This window comes from Motacilla alba, chromosome 18 (genome assembly GCF_015832195.1).
Source record: "Motacilla alba alba isolate MOTALB_02 chromosome 18, Motacilla_alba_V1.0_pri, whole genome shotgun sequence".
NCBI classification, from domain to species: Eukaryota; Metazoa; Chordata; class Aves; order Passeriformes; family Motacillidae; genus Motacilla; species Motacilla alba.
The window spans coordinates 5,574,649-5,593,466 of NC_052033.1; the positions used below are offsets into that span (position 1 = coordinate 5,574,649).

At 65.6% G+C, this 18,818-nt stretch overlaps 1 protein-coding gene across 1 annotated transcript; it reads right to left on the reverse strand.

Annotated features, from left to right (window-relative positions):
• Positions 1-88: 88 nt before the first annotated feature.
• ARHGAP44 (Rho GTPase activating protein 44) lies at positions 89-16,258 on the reverse strand. Its single transcript, XM_038157534.1, has 16 exons — positions 16,057-16,258; positions 7,838-7,877; positions 7,187-7,291; positions 6,934-7,010; positions 6,392-6,503; positions 5,913-5,989; positions 5,153-5,270; positions 4,518-4,586; positions 4,347-4,428; positions 3,026-3,153; positions 2,601-2,712; positions 2,105-2,186; positions 1,726-1,806; positions 1,529-1,642; positions 927-1,018; positions 89-727 (listed from the first exon to the last, which is right to left on the reverse strand). The coding sequence occupies exons 1-16, from the start codon at positions 16,107-16,109 to the stop codon at positions 543-545; spliced, it is 1,527 nt and encodes a 508-aa protein (XP_038013462.1). The 5' UTR covers positions 16,110-16,258; the 3' UTR covers positions 89-542.
• Between the last annotated feature and the right edge of the window lie 2,560 nt (positions 16,259-18,818).

An 18,818-nucleotide genomic window follows, 5' to 3' on the forward strand; every position in this document is an offset into this window, starting at 1 on the left:
ACCGTGCACAGGGACAGAGGTCACTGCTGGGCAAAGGGGCTGCGAGGCCGAGGGGCTCCGAGACGGGGGGCAGGGGGGCTGAGCAGGACCAGGCTGTGCCAGCGGTGGGACGGCTTGGGATACCCTCTGGAAATGGGGACATTTCGGGATGGGCAGAGTCCTGGGGTGTTTGCTGGAGCCCACTCGACTGTTTGAGGTCCCTGGGAGGTGTGATGGAGGGGGTCAGGCGCAGGCTGGGAATGGGCAGCTTCCCCTGGAGCAAACGCTGCAGACCTTGAGGACACCAGGACGCCTGTCTGTGCCACGGCACAGTCCCAGTGTCACCCCACGGGCCACCCACTCCCATCTGCAGTGGGCTGGGGGCAGGCACGGAGCCCTGGGCACCTCCAAGGGCCTGGCACAGAGAGCAGGGGGTCCCTCCACCCTGGGGCCACCCAACCTCCACCAGCTTAGTGCCACCCACCCCGAGGCGACGCCGAGCATCCTCTCCTGCTGCCCGCGGGACGGTGTCAGACCGTCCCCTCCTGTCCCAGGCAGGGTCCCTACCCGTCCTTCTTGCAGAACTCCAGCATCATGTTGTCGGTGGCCACGCTGAGGGGCCGCCGGGCCTGCTCGTGCTGCCGGCGCTCGCCGTGCTCCATGTCCGGCGAGGGCATGGAGCTGTAGTTGGCGTTGTGGTTCACGTGCAGGGGGCTGCCGTAGTTGCCCGTCACGTTGAACTCGATGTCTGGGGGCAGAGGGTGTTGGCAGGGGTGTGCTCAGGGAGGGGGGGGACTGGGCTCAGTGCCGTGCCGAGTCTGGCCAGAGCCCGGCCTGAGCTGCAGCAAGCAGAGGGGGCTGGCAAAACCCAACCCGGGAGCTCTGAGCCCCCTGCCCGGGAGGGGCCAGGCAGCCCAGCTGTCCCCGGGGCCGCGGGCACGCCCTACCTCCCGGGAAGAACCAGTCTGCGTGCTGGATGAGCGGCTCGATGATGCCCACGATCTGCAGCGACAGCGTCGTCATCATCTCCGTCATGTTCCTGCAGGGGGTGGCAGCTCAGACACGCCCCAGGACAGCAGGGGCCCAGCAGGGGCCCGGAGGTGTTCCCAGCGGGATTCCAGCAGGGGCCCAGCAGGGGTCCCAGCAGGGTTCCCAGTGGCATTCCCAATGGGATCTGCCCTTCAGCCCCCCCACCCAGTGGGATTCCCAGCAGGGCTCCCAGCAGGATTCCCAGCAGGATTCCCAGAGGTATTCCCAGCAGGATTCCAGCAGGATTCCCAGCAGGGTTCCCAGGAGGGTTCCCAGCAGGGTTCCCAGCGGTATTCCCAGCAGGATTCCCAGCAGGATCCCCGGCTGCATTCCCAATGGGATTTGCCCCTCAGCCCCCACCCAGCAGGGGTCCCAGCAGGATTCCAGCAGGATTCCCAGCAGGATTCCAGCACGATTCCCAGCAGGATCTGCCCCTCAGCCCCCACCCAGTGGGATTCCCAGCAGGATTCCCAGCGGGATTCCCAGCAGGATCTGCCCCTCAGCCCTCCCCCAGCCTCACCCCTCGGCCTGTGGCCACAGCAGGTTGGGTCCCAGCACGATGGCCACGTTGCTCGGGGTCATTTTGTTCATGTCCTGGTACTCGGTCAGCTTGGCCAGGAATTTAATCACATACCTGGGAAGCAGATCCCAAAGGGCTCAGCGCATGGGCCACCCCCTGGGTGTCCCCTTCCCGTGTCCCGCGGGCCCCAGGCTCACCTGATGTTGTTGTAGTTGGCTTTGGGCAGCTTCTCGCAGGCGTTCCAGAGGGCCTGCAGCCGTTTCTCCTGCTCCGGGATGCTGCAGGGAGCGGGGAGAGGGCGGTATCCCCCATCTGCACCCCGCCCTGGGGCTGTGCACCCCCCCAGCCCCACACCTGCGAGACCCCCAGGCTGCCACCAACATTATGGAAGTAAATTAAGCCCCAAAACCTGTCCCAGGGAGAAGGAATCCCTTTGGATTTCCTCTCATGGCTCTCAGAGTCCAGAGGAAAGATCCCAAATGCCGCGAACCGTGCCAGAAAAAGCCCAAAGCATCCCTGGGGACCAGGCTGTCCCTGCCCGTGCCACGGAGCAATGGGGGGATGTCCCAGACTCACTTGGAGGCCTGGATCCACTCCTCGTACAGCTCGAAGGTCATCAGGGGCTCGGGCAGCTCCCGCAGGTAGGACTTGAGGGCTCCTGCGGCACACAGGGGACACAGGGATGGGCACTGCAGCTGGCACCGGCTGTTGGGCACCGAGGGGCACCTGGACCCACATCCCCCCAGCCTGTCCCCCCACCACCCCCTGAGCACCCGACCTGGAGCAGCCTGTGGCGCCCCCAGCCACCTTGCCACCCTGCAGCCCCTCCGAGCCCCTTCCCTCAGCATGGCAGCACCTCTCTGTCCCCGTTTGTGTCACCTGCCCGCTCGCTGAGGGAGCACCCTGCCCCGTTAGCCAGGCCACTAATTAATGCCAAAATTAACCAGAGCCAGCACCAAGCCCTGGGCTGCGCCACTGGCTCCTGGTGCTCAGCTGGACTTGGTGCCCCTGATCCCCCTCAGGGTGCCCTTGGGGGTGCCTGGAGGGGCCACCCCGCCCCGAGGAGCCCCACCTGCGATGGCATGGGGGTCAGCTGAGTACTCCTGCACGTCCACCACGCAGCAGTCCAGGGCAGCCTTGAGCTTCTTCAGCTTGGAGGCCGAGGGAGCCACTCGGAAGAGACCCTGGGCAGAGGAACGGACAGCGTGGGGCAGGGCTTGGGGCTGGGCACGTCCCTGGAGCCCCCCAGTTCCTCACCCTGGCCCTGGGGACAGCTGTGACCCCTTCCACTGTGCCAGCAAGGGTTGGATGTGGGACCCACCTCCTCCTGCACCCCCCAAATCCAGCAGGGACCCACCTCCCCCTGCATCCCCCAAATCCAGCAGGGACCCACCTCCTCCTGCATCCCCATCCCACAGGGACCCAACTCCTCCTGCATCTCCCCATCCCACAGGAACCCACCTCCCCCTGCACCCCCCAAATCCAGCAGGGACCCACCTCCTCCTGCATCCCGCATTCCAGCAGCATGGTCACGCAGGCCTCCACGGGGAAGGCGATCTCCCGCCCGCTGACAGCCAGGTGCTCCTCCAGGGGCTTCCCAAAGGAGGGCTTCTCCATCCACGCCTCTGGGACGGGCAGAGGGGGCAGAGGAGAGGGAGGGTGGTGCCACATCCAGCAGCCCCTCCCCAAAAGGCCCTTGGGTCACAGTTTTGGCAGCAAAATACTGTGTATGGGTGTTGTTAGAAGACCAGGACCCTGCAGCTCTGGCCTCTTCCAGCCATCCCAGGATTTCAAAGGAGCTGGATAACATTTTCCACAGGGGTAGCAACGAGCAAGCCTTTGCAGTACTCTCCCCTCCTTCCATCACGGTTTAAGGCAGGAATATTTTGCAGAACAGAGAGCAAAATGGAACCTGTCCCTGCCCTGCTGCAGTGACAGCAGCCCCAGGAGCCCCGGCCCAGGAAGGAGCTGATTTTGGGGTCGTTGCCTGGGGCTCACCCCAACCTCGGGGTCCCAGCCCAGAGCCTCTGGAGGCTGCACCCCCAGAGAGACCCCCAAGCCCCCCTCAGTGACGGCATTCCAGCTGCACTCGGTGGGGATTTCCACAGAATCCCAGAAGGGTTTGGGGTGGAAGGGACCCCAAAGCCCCTCCAGGGCCACCCCTGCCATGGCAGGGACACCTCCCACTGTCCCAGCTGCTCCAGCCCTGGTGTCCAGCCCTGTCCAGGGGCACTGCCAGGGATCCAGGGGCAGCCCCAGCTGCTCTGGGCACCTGTGCCAGGGCTGCCCACCCTCAGCACCCTGGGGCACATTCCTCCCTCTCCATGCAGATGGACCCTGCCCCCCGGCAAGGGGGATGGGATGGGATGGGATCCATGGGATGGGGATGGGATGGGATGGATGGGATGGGATGGGATGGGATGGGATGGGATGGGATGGGATGGGATGGGATGGGATGGGATGGGATGGGATGGGATGGGATGGATGGGATGGGATGGGATGGGATGGATGGGATGGGATGGGATGGGATGGGATGGGATGGGATGGGATGGGATGGGATGGGATGGGATGGGATGGGATGGGATGGGATGGGATGGGATGGGATGGGATGGGATGGGATGGGATGGGATGGGATGGGATGGGATGGGATGGGATGGGATGGGATCCATGGGATGGGATGGGATCCCTTCCCTGCAGTGGGAGAGGCAGGATGCAGGCAGGGCAAGCAAAGGGAGGGTGCTCAGCTGTCCCTGCGGGGTCACAGAGCCCATCACAGGCCCTCGGTGCCACACGCAGGGACAGAGCTGCGGGCACTCACCCTGCTGGGCTTTGATCTGTGGCAGGAAGTTCTGCAGGAGCGCCAGGGATTTGCGGTGGTACTCGGCCTGCACCTCGATCAGCTGCGGGGACACGGCACCGGGGTCACCGCGCTGCTGGGACAGGGACAGGGACAGGGACAGGACAGCCCGGGGGCGGGGGTGGCACTCACAGTTTGAAAATAGTTTGCATAGTCGACTTCTTTGGCCACAAAATTGTACATGTCAGCCGAGAGCTGGTCCTGTCGGGGCAGAGGATCTGTCACCGTCCCCGTCCTGCTGCCTGGCGCCTCCAGCAGGGCCCTTCCCGAGCACCCGCAGGGAGCAGCTGGGTCCCAGCGGGAGCCAGGGTGGCACAGGGTTGAGGCCGGTGTGTCAGGGGAGCTCAGGGGCCTCCCCCACTGCAGCCTGAGCGGCAGGTCCCCCCAAAGCGCACAAAGAAGGGAGACTGGACTCCCTGCTGTCCCAGGGAAGGGGTGCAAGTCCCTCTCAGTGCTTGAAAATGACAGAAATCAACGCAGCAGAGAAGCTGGAGAAATGTCTGTGCCAGAGCCAGGGCGGGATGAACGCAGTGCTGAGCCCTGCCAGGACGGGTTCTCAGGGAGGGGAGCCCCCAGCCCCGGGGGGATGAGGATGGGGATGGGGCAGCTGGGGACATCCTGCTCGTCTGGGGAGCATCACCCAGAGCCACCGTGCTGCGTCTGGGGCCCGGGGGGGCAGCACAGGCGGGGGGCAGAGCGGGCTGAGAGGAGAGGCCGCAGCTTTCCCCGGAGCCCATGGACCCCCCGGGGCAGGGGGAGCCCCGTACCCTGCAGATCTCCACTCTGTTGGCCGCCTCCTCCATCTCCTCCCTGAGAGCGTCGGCTTTGGCCCCCGAGGGCTGCAGGTTGCTGGCCAGACCCGAGGACTTCACCGACTGCTGCCACCTGCGGCGGGGACGGGGACGGGGACAGTCCGTGACCACAGCCCAAGGCCCTGCGGGGCCACCGCGGTCCCCAGGGCTGAGCAGCCCGGAGATGATCCCAGCCCAGCTGGAATTTAGCCCCAGGCCCAGCCCCAGCCCCACAGCACTGCACTCGGCAGGGAAGGGATCCTTTCAGCAGGATAAGGAGACGTGTCCCGGTGGGAAGAGAGGGGAAGGGGATGGGAGAGCCTGGGCATGATGCTGGGGACTTGGACACCTCTCAGACCTCTGCCAGGACATGCTGGAGTGGGGGCTTGGACGACTGAGCAGCGTCACGGGACAACGCCGAGTGATCCCCGCTCCCCTCGGCGCCACTGCAGGGACAGGAGCACCCGGCTCCCTGCATAGAACTCACCAAGACAGGAAAAAACTACAGAATAACCCTTTCTGCCAGAAAAAAAATACCCTTTTGCCGCAGAGGGCGAGGAAAAGGAACCCATGGGTTCCGCAGACAGGAGCAGGAGTGGCGGCTCACTGCAGAGCTCCGAGAGGCACAGCCGGGGCTCCTCGTCCCGGGGGGCTGCGGGGCCAGGAGCTCTCTCCTGGGAGCCGCCGTGGCTCGGCAGGGTTTGCTTCTTACCGAGCACTTGAAGGCGCTTCCTACCTCGTCCTGGAGGAGTCCATGTCCAGCACGAGCTTGGCCAAGTGCTTCCTCTGCTTTTGGATATTTGGGATCTCCACCTGCGGCAGCACAGGGAACAGGAGGGGGTGACAGCCCGGGAGAGGTGGCCAGGGATGGTCACAGCTCTGGGCTGTGTGGGCAAGGATGTGTCTCCCCAGTGTCACATCCTCAGGGACACAGCCCGGCTGACCCCTGCTGCGTGTCCCACCCGGAATGAGCCCAGCTCAGCCCCAGAACCCCCGGGGAGCGGCTCTGGGGCACCCAAAGCTCCCCAGGAGCTGGGGGAGGGCAGGAAGGGCTCTGGGGACAGCAGGACACCCCAGGGGCCCACGGGGGGATGGCAGGGCACCCCAGGAGCCTGCAGGGGGACAGCAGGGCACCCCAGGGGCCCGTGGGGGGACGGCAGGGCACCCCAAGACCCTGCAGGGGGATGGCAGGGCACCCCAAGACCCGCGGCTCACCTCAGCCAGCACGAAGAGCGGCTCGATGACGTCCCGCTCCACCTGCAGCTCGAAGTGGATGAGCTCCTGCGCCAGCTTGTCCTCGGCCTCCCCACACAGCCGCAGCATCTTCCTGCAGGGACAGCACGGCTGGGCACAGCGGGACCGTCCTGCGCCCGGGGCACAGGCCACCCCCCCCGGGGCTCCAGGAGGGGCACGGGGCAGCCCCGCCGGGGCAGAGCGGGGAGGAGGGCGGCAGCCAGGGCACCGCGGGCACCCCGGGGTGCCAGGAAAGCTCATTGCTTCAGTACTGCACTCAGAGTGATCCAATCGTGATTGAAGCGTTACACTATTGTGTTATGACATATTTATCTACATTGCTATGTTGTATATTAGCATTATGTTGTGTGTTATAATATATAATATATAATATAGAATATAGAATATAGAATATAGAATATATAATATAGAATATAGAATATAGAATATATAATATATAATTCCCAGCGCATTCCCAGCACGTCCCAGGGCAGTGTGGCCCCGGGCAGCCCCAGCCCCCTTACCCCAGCAGGGAGTCGTCCCCCAGCACGGCCGATCCCTCCATCAGACACTGCGCCAGCGTCGTCAGCGGCAGCTTCTTCTGCGGAGACAGGGGCTGCATTCCCACCGGTTCCCTGGATCCCCCAGATCCCTGGATTCCCCTGGATTCCCCTGGCTCCCTGGATCCCCCAGATCCCTGGATTCCCCTGGATTCCCCTGGCTCCCCGCATCCCCCAGATCCCCGGATCCCGGAGCCCCCGGCCCTGCCGCCCTCACCGAGCGCTTGTCGGCGTCCAGGCCCTGCTGGCCCTGCAGACAGGCCGTCAGCTTCTTGTGGGTGCTGTGGGACACCTGCTTCACCAGCTCCAGCCGCTTCTCCACCTGCAGGAGGGACAGAGCCCATCCCCGGGGATCCCATCACCCCAGGGATCCCATCACGCATCCCCGGGGATCCCATCACCCATCACTGGGGATCCCATCACCCCAGGATCCCATCACCCGGGGATCCCATCACCGGGGATCCCATCACCTGGGATTCCATCACCTGGGATCCTATCACCCCAGGATCCCATCACCTGGGATCCCATCACCCCAGGATCCCATCACACCAGGGATCCCATCACCTGGGATCCCATCACCCCAGGATCCCATCACACCAGGGATCCCATCACCCATCACTGGGGATCCCATCACTGGGGATCCCATCACCTGGGATTCCATCACCTGGGATCCCATCACCCCAGGATCCCATCACCTGGAATCCCATCACCTGGGATCCCATCACCTGGGATTCCATGACCTGGGATCCCATCTCCTGGGGCGGCTGGGATGCTGTGGCACCACCAGGGAGCTGCTGATGGGTGCAGCGCCCCCGGGAGGTGCCCAGGCACACATGGACACCCAGGGATGGCTCCGAGGGAGCCTCACCTGCAGCAGATCTTCGCTCAACACCTCGGTCTTCTCGGCTCTGCAGGACAAGAGAGGAGAGGAGCCATTGGTGACGGGTCCGGGACACGCGGCAGCACCCCCTGCGCTGCCTGGAGCCCGGGGTGTGCTTCTCCTTCGGGGTGAGGGGGGATTTAGGGATCCCTGCTCCCAGCAGCCCGGGGTGTGCTTCTCCTTCGGGGTGAGGGGGGATTTAGGGATCCCTGCTCCCAGCAGCCCGGGGTGTGGGGATGCAGGGGGGATTTAGGGATCTCTGCTCCCAGCAGCCGTGCCTCATCTCCTAAGGAAGGAACTGATGGAGCATCTCAGGGCTCACTGCCCGGTACCACACCACTCCAGGGCCTGCCTCCCATCTCTCCCTTATTTTTCCGTTTTTCCAGGGATTCAGGTTCCCGGGAGGAAGCGGGCGGCGCTCGGAGGGAGGCGCTGGGGCGGCGCAGGGCCGAGCTCCCGGGGCCAGCGCGGCTGAGCCGCCTCGCACGGGGGCAGCCACGGCACGGGAGGCGGCAGCTGCTGCCCGGGGCCTCGCCACAGCCCTTCTGCTGCTCACTGGGGACGGACGCACCGCTCCAGAGCCCGCGGCAGCCGCTGCCTTCCCGAGGGAGCAGCGCCGGGATGCAGGAGACACCAGCCCGCCGTCCCCGGCCCCCGGACCCGCAGCAACCAGAGCCCAGGGCCCCCGCAGCGCAGCTGCTCGGGCTCGTTTGAACCATCGCATCCGGATCACTTGTTCTTTTTCCCTGGGTTTTTAACAACTTCAGCGCATCCTTTCACTTGGAAAAACGAGCTCTGTCAGTCTGAGCCGGGCCAGGGCTGTCATTCAGCCAGCCGGTCCCTAAAGGTTCCTCGGGGGACAGCAAGAGCTTGGTGCTGCCATCCTGCCAACAGCGCCTTCATTTCCCGAGCCTGGTCCCCTCCTGCCGTCCGAGCTGCATTCTCAGCTGGCAGACAGGGAGGGAAGCGCTGGAGCAGTGGAAATCAGGAGTGAGCACAGAAAGGGTCCGACAGCGAGCGGCTCGTGCACAAACCCACCTCACCCAAAGCTTGCAGAAAGCGCAAATCACTGAATCACGGAGGGGTTTGGGTGGGAAGGGACCTCAAAGCCACTCAGTGCCACCCCTGCCATGGCAGGGACACCTCCCACTGTCCCAGGTGCTCCAGCCCCAGTGTCCAGCCCGGCCTTGGGCACTGCCAGGGATCCAGGGGCAGCCCCAGCTGCTCTGGGCACCCTGTGCCAGGGCTGCCCAAACCAACTGCACTAAATCTGCTTTGGGCATGAAAGATGTCCCAGCACCTGATTTAAGGTGGTTTAAAAGCAAATTTTTTAAAAAAATAAAGCAAACAAACCCTGTTTATGGTAATTTTAAAAATGAGTTATTGAAATGAGCAGAGTAGATCCTCTCTAAGGAGCACTGCCCACCCGGGAGCAGGAGCTGAGCAGCTTCTCCTCCTCCTCTGGGAATCACCTTCACTCTCATTTAGGCAGGATTGGAAGTGGCACAGAATTAGCACAAACAGGGAAAAAAGCAGCAAATATCCACGGGCACAGCCACAACGTCCGTCCCCAGCTCGGGATATTTTTAGCCTCCTGAAGGAGTGGGAGGTGGCAGGGAGTGAGGCACCGCTGGCACGTCCCTGCTGCTCACTCCCCAGGAGTCACTTCCTCACTCCAGCAGAAGAAGGGATTTTTTCCTGTGTTTTCTCCTCTCCAGCCGGGAGCTGGCTGGGATTTGCACGTTCCGGGTCCCACGGGCAGCTCTCTCTCCCAGCAGCCACATCCCAGCCCGAGCTATGCCCTGAGGTGTGTTTGGGCAGCAGAAATCAACATTTCAAAGAGAATGGCAAAATCCTGGCCTTGATGTGTTTCAAAGCCCATCCTCAGCGTGAGGAACCCCCGTGGTCTCACGGGGAGCATCCCCCGGGCCAGCCCTGCTCCGGCCAGGGAGGCACGGGAGTAAAGAGGGGGAACAACCAGGCTGCAGCGTTTGGTGGAGTGGGGTAAGCAAAGGAGTTCCAATCAATCCCACTTAGGCACGGGTGATGGTCCCTGTGCCTCCCAAGAGAGGGGGCAGGGACCCCCCAGTTTCCCTCTCTGGTCCCTAATTCCCCAAAACTTCACTCCATGTGAGTTACAGGCATCCCGAGGGAGCACCCTTGGGGACACAGCCAGCATCCCCAGCTCCCGGCGATTTTCCTCTTTCCTTTTGGCAAACAAAATCCTGCTCCTCCCCTCCCTGTCCAGCTTCCCACCCGAGCTGTTTTTCCCAGCACAAACCCGGGCCCTGCTCGGGCAGCAGCCTGACCTGTCCCTGCAGGCAGCTGGGGAAGAGGGACAGTGACCGTGGGGACACGGCCACGGCGGGCTCGGGCTTGTGCTGCTGCACGAGTTCACTGCTGCCAGCAGAAATCAGCACCAGACAAGCAAATTCTGTTGATTCCCAAATAAATACATGAGTTTCCAAAGCCTCAGCCTGGGGAGGTGCAGCACAGCCGGGGCTTCCCGGGAGCATCTCCTGGCGCCAGCCACCTCTGCCTGGCTGGATCCCCACCACCGTCCCCTGCCACCGTCCCCTCTGGTGCCTCAGCCACCCACGGCAGGGAGCTGCCGGCCTCGGATTTGACCCCGAGCCTGCAAAACCCCGAGCACGGCCGGGATTTCATGGCAATTAGTCTCTGAATGGGAAAGCATCACGCCCGGCGTGGGGACAGCAGGAGCAGGGGTGAATCTGAAGCAGGAGCAGGGATGAAACATCTCCAGAGGCAGAGCACGTCCACGGTGCCCCACGAAGCCCTCACCTCCATCCCCTGCCCAAACACCCCTCTGGCCCCAGCCCCAGCCGCCCCTCGCTGCAGCCTGCCCAGAAACATTTCATCACTATTTAATTTCCAGCGCTGATTCCGCGATTCCTCCTTGCTCTAGCCTAAAAATGGCCGCACCGGTGGGGAGGGAGGCACAAACCCCAGGCAGGGCCGGCCCGTGCCGGCAGCGCTGATTCCCGGGGCTGGGAGCGTCCCACATCCCGCCCGGACACACGGACACGGGACAGGGCCCGGCTCCGTCCCGCTCCTGCCCCATCTCCCTGCGGTGCCTGCGGGAGAATTCCAGCGCTGGAGTCCCCAGAGAGCAGAGGGGAGGCTGGGGAGCGAGGTTCATCCACAGCCCTGGGGAAAGCACCGGGCACCCTCTGCAGCGGGCAGAGGGAGGAGGAAGCCCCTGGGTGTCACCCCTGGCTCCGGATCCGGGCTGGATTCTGACCCAAGGCCGCGCTGTCCCCACCTCCTGCCGCCCCCCGAGCGGCCACCGCCTCCCTGGGGACACAGACCCCGGGGCGCAAGCCCGGCACCCGCCGAGCCCCCGCGGAGCCGCGGATTCTTCCTGGCGCCTTTCTAGCAGGCGAGAAGCAAAACATCAATCATTGATATCCCCAAATCGCTGCTCGGCTCCCCCGGGAAGCGGCTCCGGCCGCAGCATCGGCGCCACGCGGGGACACGGCCCCTCGGCGGCTCCTCCGGCGCGTCCCGGCCGCGGGGACACGGTGCGACAGCCCGGGGGTGGCAGCCGCGCTGCGGGGAGCGCTGCCCACCCTGCGGGGCCGGGCCGGGCTGTGCCGGGCTGGAGCGGCGCAGGAGCGGGCAGGGAGCGCCGGAGCAGCTTCCCTCCATCCTGCCCGCAGCCGGGCAAACCGAGGAAGCGAAGCAAAATGGGGGAGCGAGGCTGCGAGGCACAAAAGCCTCTGTCCTCATCTCCCGCTGCCTTCCTGGCTTTGGCACGGGATGCCCGGGGCCCTCTGCTCCCGGCGCTGCCCGGCCCGGGCTCGCACCCCCAGCACGCTTCCAGCCCGGTTTGGCAGCCGGGGAGAAGCCCCTGCAGGGCCCCGAGGCAGCCGGAGCAGGGACAAAACCCTCAGCCCGCTCCTCCATGAATATTCCAGGCTGTCGGCGCTGTCTCCTTGCGAGGAGGATAAAAATATCCCCGGGGCTGCCGGGATCCGCCGGCTCCGGAGCCGAAAGCGCGGGGGTTCTGCTGGCAGCACCGCCGACACCCCGAAGCGCAGATGGGGAGCCCAGCTGCTCGCAGGGTGCTGTTCCCTCCCGCGAACCCCACTGGGAAAACCCCAGGCGGGGCTTTCATTTCCCTCTGCCCTTATTCCGCGCAAGCAGAAAATGTCCTTCCTTCTCGCCGGGTGCTCCTGCAGCAGCAGGAACAAACCCTCGGCGTTCAAAGGCTTTGTCTGGAGGTGCGGCCGTCCTGGGGCTTGGGAAAGCATCTCCCCGCCAGCCGGCGAGGTGGCATCCAGCCCCAAACGCCACCACCGCCCCCGGGATGGGGGACACAGCGTGGGATGCTCAGAAAGTCGCGGAGACAAAATCCAAGCCCTCCGAGCTCCCGCCGCCGTTCCCGGGGAGCTGCGTCCCCCCCGTGCCGCCGCGGAGCAGCGCCGATTTCATCCCCACGGGAAAAATCCCCACGGAGCCGGTCCTGGGAAATTCCCAGCGCTGTTCCAGGGAATGAGGTGACATCCCGGTGCCACCGTCCCACCGCCCGGAGCCAGGGCGGGGCGGGACGGACAAACACAAATAGAGACAAAAGCACTTTGCAGGAAACCTCCTCAGAATGTTCTACAGCCACTCTTTGGCTTCTCTTCCCTTTTCCGCCTCACGGAGATAAATATCCCTGCCCCTCACGGACTGGAACGGGATTTCCTCCCAAGGTTGGGCTCCAAGTGCGGGGCTGGGCTGGGCTGAGCATCCCCAGATCTTTCAAGTGAAATGACAAAAAAACACCCAAACCCCAAGTAAATTAAATAAATAAATACAAAACAAAACAAAACAAAACAAAATGAAATGAACGCCATGCTCGGGGCCCAGCAGAGGCTCCAGTCTCCCCCTCCAGCTCCTGTGGAGCCACTGCTCTCCCCAGAGGGAACAGGGGCTCCGTGCTGGCTCCCAGCATCCAAGCGGAGCCGGGACACGGAGCCCCAGACTGGATTTGGAAAGGACACAGTCACTTCCCCACCTGACCCTGACCTTGATCCAACCCTGACCCAGTAACTCCCTGGTTCTGATCCTTATCCCGAGCTGATCCTGGACTTAACCTTGACCTTAACCCTAAACCTGACCCTAAGCCTGACCTTAACCATAACCACAACCCAATCCTGACCCAGACCTTGGCCCTGGCCCTGACCTTGACCCTGACCCAAGCGCTGAGTCTCTGCTCACCTTGGCCCTGTCCCTCGGTCCCTCTGTGTGACCTCTCAGGGACAAAGGGCTGCTGCCCTCCCCGGCTCCTGCTGACCGTGGAGAGGGGTTTCTCCTCAGTCCCCTCTCTCCTTCCCTTTTCATGGAAACTGCACCACCTAAAGCAGGAAACGCCACCAGGGGCTGGGACACCTCTCTGCACACCCTGCAGGGGGCTGGGCAGATGCCCCCACTGTCCCTGCTGTCCCTGCTGTCCCTGCTGTCCCCACTGTCCCTGCTGTCCCCGCTGTCCCTGCTGTCCCCGCTGTCCCCACTGTCCCCGCTGTCCCCGCTGTCCCCACTGTCCCCGCTGTCCCCGCTGTCCCTGCTGTCCCTGCTGTCCCCACTGTCCCTGCTGTCCCCATGTCCTGGAATGAAGCAATGCCCCCCGGAGACCCCCCCCATGAGCACAGCCCCCGGCCCAGGATCCATCCTGGTGATCCCCATTCCCAGACTCAGGGGCTGGCACTGCAGGGGGACCCCACGGGGCTTTGGTGACAAGGAGAAGGGGACACCCCCAGAGCCCCGGAGGTTGGGGTGTTTGTCCCCCCGTGAGCTGCCGGCAGGAAGACAAAACACCAGGGTTCTACTCTTATTCCTTATTTCCATTTATTACTCCTCATTTCCATTAATTATTCCTCAGTTCCATTAATCATCCCTCATTTCTATGCATTATTCCACATTTCCATGCACTATTTCCCACTTCCTTTCATTTTCCCTATTTTCATCTATTATTCCTTACTTCCATCTATGATTCCCTGTTTTCACCTGTTATTCCCTATTTTCACCGACTATTCCTTAATCCTGCCTGTCATTCCTGATTCCCGGCTGCCCGGACTGCTCCGGACTCCGCCGTGGGGAGAGGGATGAACACGCTGAGGTGGAGAGCAGCAGAGCCGGGGATGCTCTGCAGGCTCCAGCCCAGCCCTGAGGATGCTCCAGGTGCCCCATCCCAGGGAAGAGGGGCTGCATCCCCCCGGGCACCTCCAGAGCCTCCCAGCCGCCCAGCACATCCCCAAGAGGATTGTTCGGGTTTATCCGAGCCCCAGCCCCGCTCCCAGGGCTGCGGGAGGGCACGGTGGGATGCTCTGGGGGATGTGGGAAGGGGGAGGCTCCTGGCCTGGCAGAGGCTCCATTCTGGGGCCAGGGAGGGAGCAGAGCCCGGCTCACGTGTCCCACGGCGTGCTGGGGACCGAGGACACCCCCTGGGCAGCCCCCATTCCAGAGGCTGAGAATGTGTCCAAGCCCCTCGGAGGGTCCGGAGAGGGGGCCTGGCCCGGCACAAATGCCACGGGAAAATCCCACCCCTGTCCCCGGAACAGCCTCCCCTGCTGCTCCCCACGGGAGGCACTGCCGGGCTCCCGGCGCTCCCGCACCGCGGTCCCACAGCACATCCTGGCACTGCATTCCCTGTGCCACCTTCCCTGTGCCACCTTCCCTGTGCCACATTCCCTGTGCCACACTCCCAGTGCCACATTCCCGCACTGTGCTCCTGCACGGCATTCCACAGCACTCTCGTGCCGGATTCCCTCCAGAGTCCGGGGCTCCCGAGCTGCACTCCCTGCCCGGCACTCCCGAACCTCCCGGCATTCCCGTACCTGCCCGGCATTCCCGCACCTGCCCGGCACTCCCGGCACTCCCGCACCTGCCCGGCATTCCCGTACCTGCCCGGCACTCCCGGCACTCCCGCTCCCGCCGGGCACTCCCGCAGCCCGGGCCGCAGCCGCTGCCATCGGGGCTGTGCCCGCCGCGGGGCAGCGCCCCCGGTGCCGGGGGGGACACGGCGCGGCCAGCAGGAGCCCCGGCGGTGCCGAGGGGATGCGGAGCCGCCGCTCCAGCTGTGCCCGCGCCCCAGAGCCGCCACGGGAAGGGAAAATAAATAAATCCTCTTCCCGCCCCCCCCGCTACAAAATCTCCAGGAATTACACAACAGCCACATCAAACCCAGGCCTGGCCGTGCACCGGCACACCCGGCATGCCCGGGGGCATTCCCGGGGGCATTCCCGGGGGCATTCCCGGGGGCACGGCTCTGGCTCCAGAGCCCCAGAGCGCCCCCGGCCCCACGGCCAACAGGGCCGCCCTGGGGTGCTGGGGGGGCACGGCCGTGGGGCACCCCACGGCATCGGGGCTGTGTCCCCGCAGCCCTGGGACAGAGGGGACGGCAGGACAGGGGGACAGGCAGGGAGCAGCGGGTGAAGGGGGCAGGGAGTGGGGCAGGGCAGGCGTAGGGGGCAGGCAGGGGTTAACTGGCAGGGAATGGGCAAGAAGGGTGTAGGGGGGTACGGGGGAGTGGGGCAGGCAGAGAACGGGAGTGGGGCAGAGAGAGGGGCAGGGAGCAGGGCCAGGGGTGCGGAGTGGGGCACGGCGAGGACGGGGGTGTCAGACAGAGAGCAGGGCAAGGGGCACACAGGCGGCAGGAAGGCTGGGGGGTAGGCAGGGAGTGGGATTAGGGCCAGTGGGGCAGGCAGGGCTCAGGCGCGGAGCAGGAGCAGTGGGGCAGGCAGGGTGGCAGCGGCACAGGTGCAGCATCGGGGCACTGGGGCAGGAGGGGAGCCGGGACGGAGGGGCAGGCAGGGAGTGGGCAGAGTGTGGGATGGGGGCAGTGAGGCTGCCAGAGTGAGGCAGGGAGTAGGAACAGCGGGGCAGGCAGGGAGGGGACAGAATCAGGGCACTGGGGCAGGCAGGACACGGGATCGGGGCGTGGGGTCGGCAGGGAGCGGGCACGGAGATGGGAACGGGCAGGTGCGGGTGCGGCGGGGCGGGCGGGAGCAGGCAGGGCGCGGGATGGGGCTGTGGGCTGGGCTGGGCGGGGTCCGTCCCCATCCCCATCCCCATCCCGTCCCATCCCATCCCCATCCCATCCCCATCCCATCCCATCCCATCCCATCCCATCCCATCCCATCCCATCCCATCCCATCCCATCCCATCCCATCCCATCCCATCCCTCCCCATCCCGTCCCTACCTGCCCACGGTCTGGTTGGCGAGCTGGCGCATGCGGTTGAATTGCTTCTTCATGGTGGCGGCGGTGCGGGCGGTGCGGGCGGGCAGCGGGGCCGGGGGCAGCGGGCCGCCGCTCCCGCATCCCCGCCCGGCGCCGAGCCGGGCCGGGCCGAGCCGAGCCGAGCCGGGCCGAGCGGGCCCCGCCGCCCCTGCGCCTCTCCGCGCCTCCGCCTGCGCTCCGCGCCCCCCGCGCCGCCCCGCACCGCCCCCGGCCGCGGCGGCCATGGGAAATGTAGTCCGGGGCCGCCCGCCCCGGCGGGCTCTCCGGGCCGGGGAGGGGTCTTGGAGCGAGCCCGGAGCCGCGCATCCCCCCCGGCGTCCCCCGACTTCCCCCCGGCATCCCTGGGCGTGGCCCCGGCATCCCCCCGGCATCCCTCAGCCTCCCTCGACACGGCCTCGGCCTCACCTGGCGTGGCCCCGGCATCCCCCTGGCACGCCCGGCGTCACCTGGCATCCCCTCGGGTCCCGTGACACGGCCCCAGCGCCGCTCCAGCATCCCCGGCATCCTCCCGACATCACCTCGGCGGCCCCTGGCACGGCCCCCGCATCCCCGGGATCTCCTGGCGCCCTTGGGCAGCTCCCCGAATTCCCGCGGCCCTTCCAGCCCCGCTCCCGCCGCCCTTGCAGCCCCCGCGCCCACCCGGGCCCCATCTCCGCTGTCGCAGCCCCCGGGGCTCGGGCACTCGCACCGGGGCAGGTTGGAAGAGCCTGGGGCAGAAGCCGGGAGCCGGCTGCAGCCCGGGCAGGGCGGCAGGAGCCTGTGCAGCCGGGGACCCCTGTGCGGAGGGACGGGGCTGAGGGATCCGGGCTCCTGCCGCAGGACCCCAGAGCCGCTGCTGATGCCCAGTGCGGGCTCTTTCCTTGGGACGGCGCCCAGGGGACCCTTTCCTCCCGGGGCTGCTGCGTGGGCCGCACGCCTCTCCCAGGGAATGTTTTAGAGCCCGGCAGCTCCTGGCATCTCCCCTGGCATCAGCTGCTGCAGGCGCAGCACTTCCTCTCCCCGATTTTCCATTCTAAATGGCACCGTCACTGCGGGATGGAGAAGGCAGATATTTTATGCGGTGACCGGGGGTGGGAAGGGAATTCTGGCTGCTTTGAATTCAGAGGGACGGGGAGCAGCGCGGCTCAGAGCCGTGGGTCGCACCTTGGTGCCCGCAGGATGTTCCTTCCACGGGCACAGGAAGGGTGACCCTCACGGACAGCCCCGAGCAAATCCCCGGAGGACGCGGTAACGCTGCCCAGCTCCCCCCGGCCCAGAGGCGGCTCCAAATCCCCGTCAGGGTGGATCCTCCCCGCCTTCCCCAGCGCCGTGCTGCCAATAAGGTCCGGCTCTAGCCTCCCTCCTTCACACGGTGACAGGGCTGTCCCCTCCCGTCCATCCCAGCACCTCGGGGCCGCTGAACCTCCAAGATCTGATAGCGTCGGCCCAGATGGGTCAAAGCCAATTAACGTCAGGGCAGCCCATTCCAGCGCAAACCGTCTGACAGCAGCGCGACGGGAGCGGGGCGCTGGCCCCAGCCGCGGGAGCAGCCAGGCTGGCTCCTCCTGCCCCGCTCCCCTCCCTCCTGCCCCGCTCCCCTGCCTCCTGCCCTGCTCCCTTCCATCCTGCCCCGCTCCCCTGCCCGCTCCCCTCCCTCCTGCCCCGCTCCTCTTCCTCCTGCCCTGCTCCCCTGCCTCCTGCCCCGCTTCCTTCCCTCCTGCCCCACTCCCCTCCCTCCTGCCCCTTTCCCCTCCCTCCTGCCCCGCTCCCCTCCCTCCTGCCCCACTTCCCTCCCTCCTGCCCCTTTCCCCTCCCTCCTGCCCCTGCCTCCTGCCCCGCCTGCTCCCCAGACACGCCACCAGCAGCTGGCACACGCCACCCGGCCTCTCCTCGGGCTCTGCCGAGGTGGGGGCAGCAGGAGCCACAGCCCGGCCGAGCAGGGTGCTCTCCCGGCACGAGGGAGCCCATGGCCTTCCCACAGGCTGATAAGCTCCCTGCGAGAGGCTTTAATCACATTTCCCTGTTTGCTGCTCCAGGAGACAGAGATAATGAAGGGTGGGATGGAAGCGGTGTCTGTGCAATCCCTGCAGCAGGAAAACAGGGAAAGGGAGGAGGGGAGCAGGGGGCGCAGCCGGGGAGCTGCTCCCACCCCTTATCCTGGGCTCGTGGGGACAAGTGACCACCACCAAACCCCTGCTCTGTCCTGGCTGAGCTGTGCAGGAGCACCAGCCTTCAACCTCTGCAGGATCCCATTGCATCCCATCGCCATCCCATCCCATCCCATTGCATCCCATCACATCCCATCGATCCCATCCCATCCCATCCCATGGATCCTATCCCATCCCATCCCATGGATCCCATCCCATGGATCCCATCCCATGGATCCCATCCCATCCCAGGCCCAGGCGGCCCCAGGCTGTGCTCTGTTTCAGTCCCTGTGCGATGTGAATTGCCGTGCACAGGGCGGGTGTGGATTCCCGGCAGCAGGGCTCGCTGCCCGGGCCTGCAGCATCCCTCTCCTCCCCTCTCCCGGCTGGAGCTGGCCGCTGCGCCTGGCCCGGGGCTGCGCCTGGCACGGGGCCGTGCCCCCGGGAGGAGCAGCCGTGCTCCACCGGCCATCTGCCACCTGGCCCGGCCGTGCCCGTCGCACCGGGTGACATATGGCACCGGAGCTGCCCCGCTCGGCCGGGACGGGGCCGCGCTGCGCTCGGGGCTGTGCCCGCTCCTCGTCTGCGCCCTGCCCC

Coding starts and splice junctions, on each gene's coding strand:
- ARHGAP44 (XM_038157534.1), bottom strand. CDS start 16,109: ATGAAGAAGCAATTCAACCGCATGCGCCAGCTCGCCAACCAGACCGTG. Junction 3,154..4,346: donor ACAGATCAAAGCCCAGCAGG/GTGAGTGCCCGC, acceptor TGCCCGTCCCAG/AGGCGTGGATGGAGAAGCCC. Junction 1,807..2,104: donor GAGTGGATCCAGGCCTCCAA/GTGAGTCTGGGA, acceptor CGCTCCCTGCAG/CATCCCGGAGCAGGAGAAAC.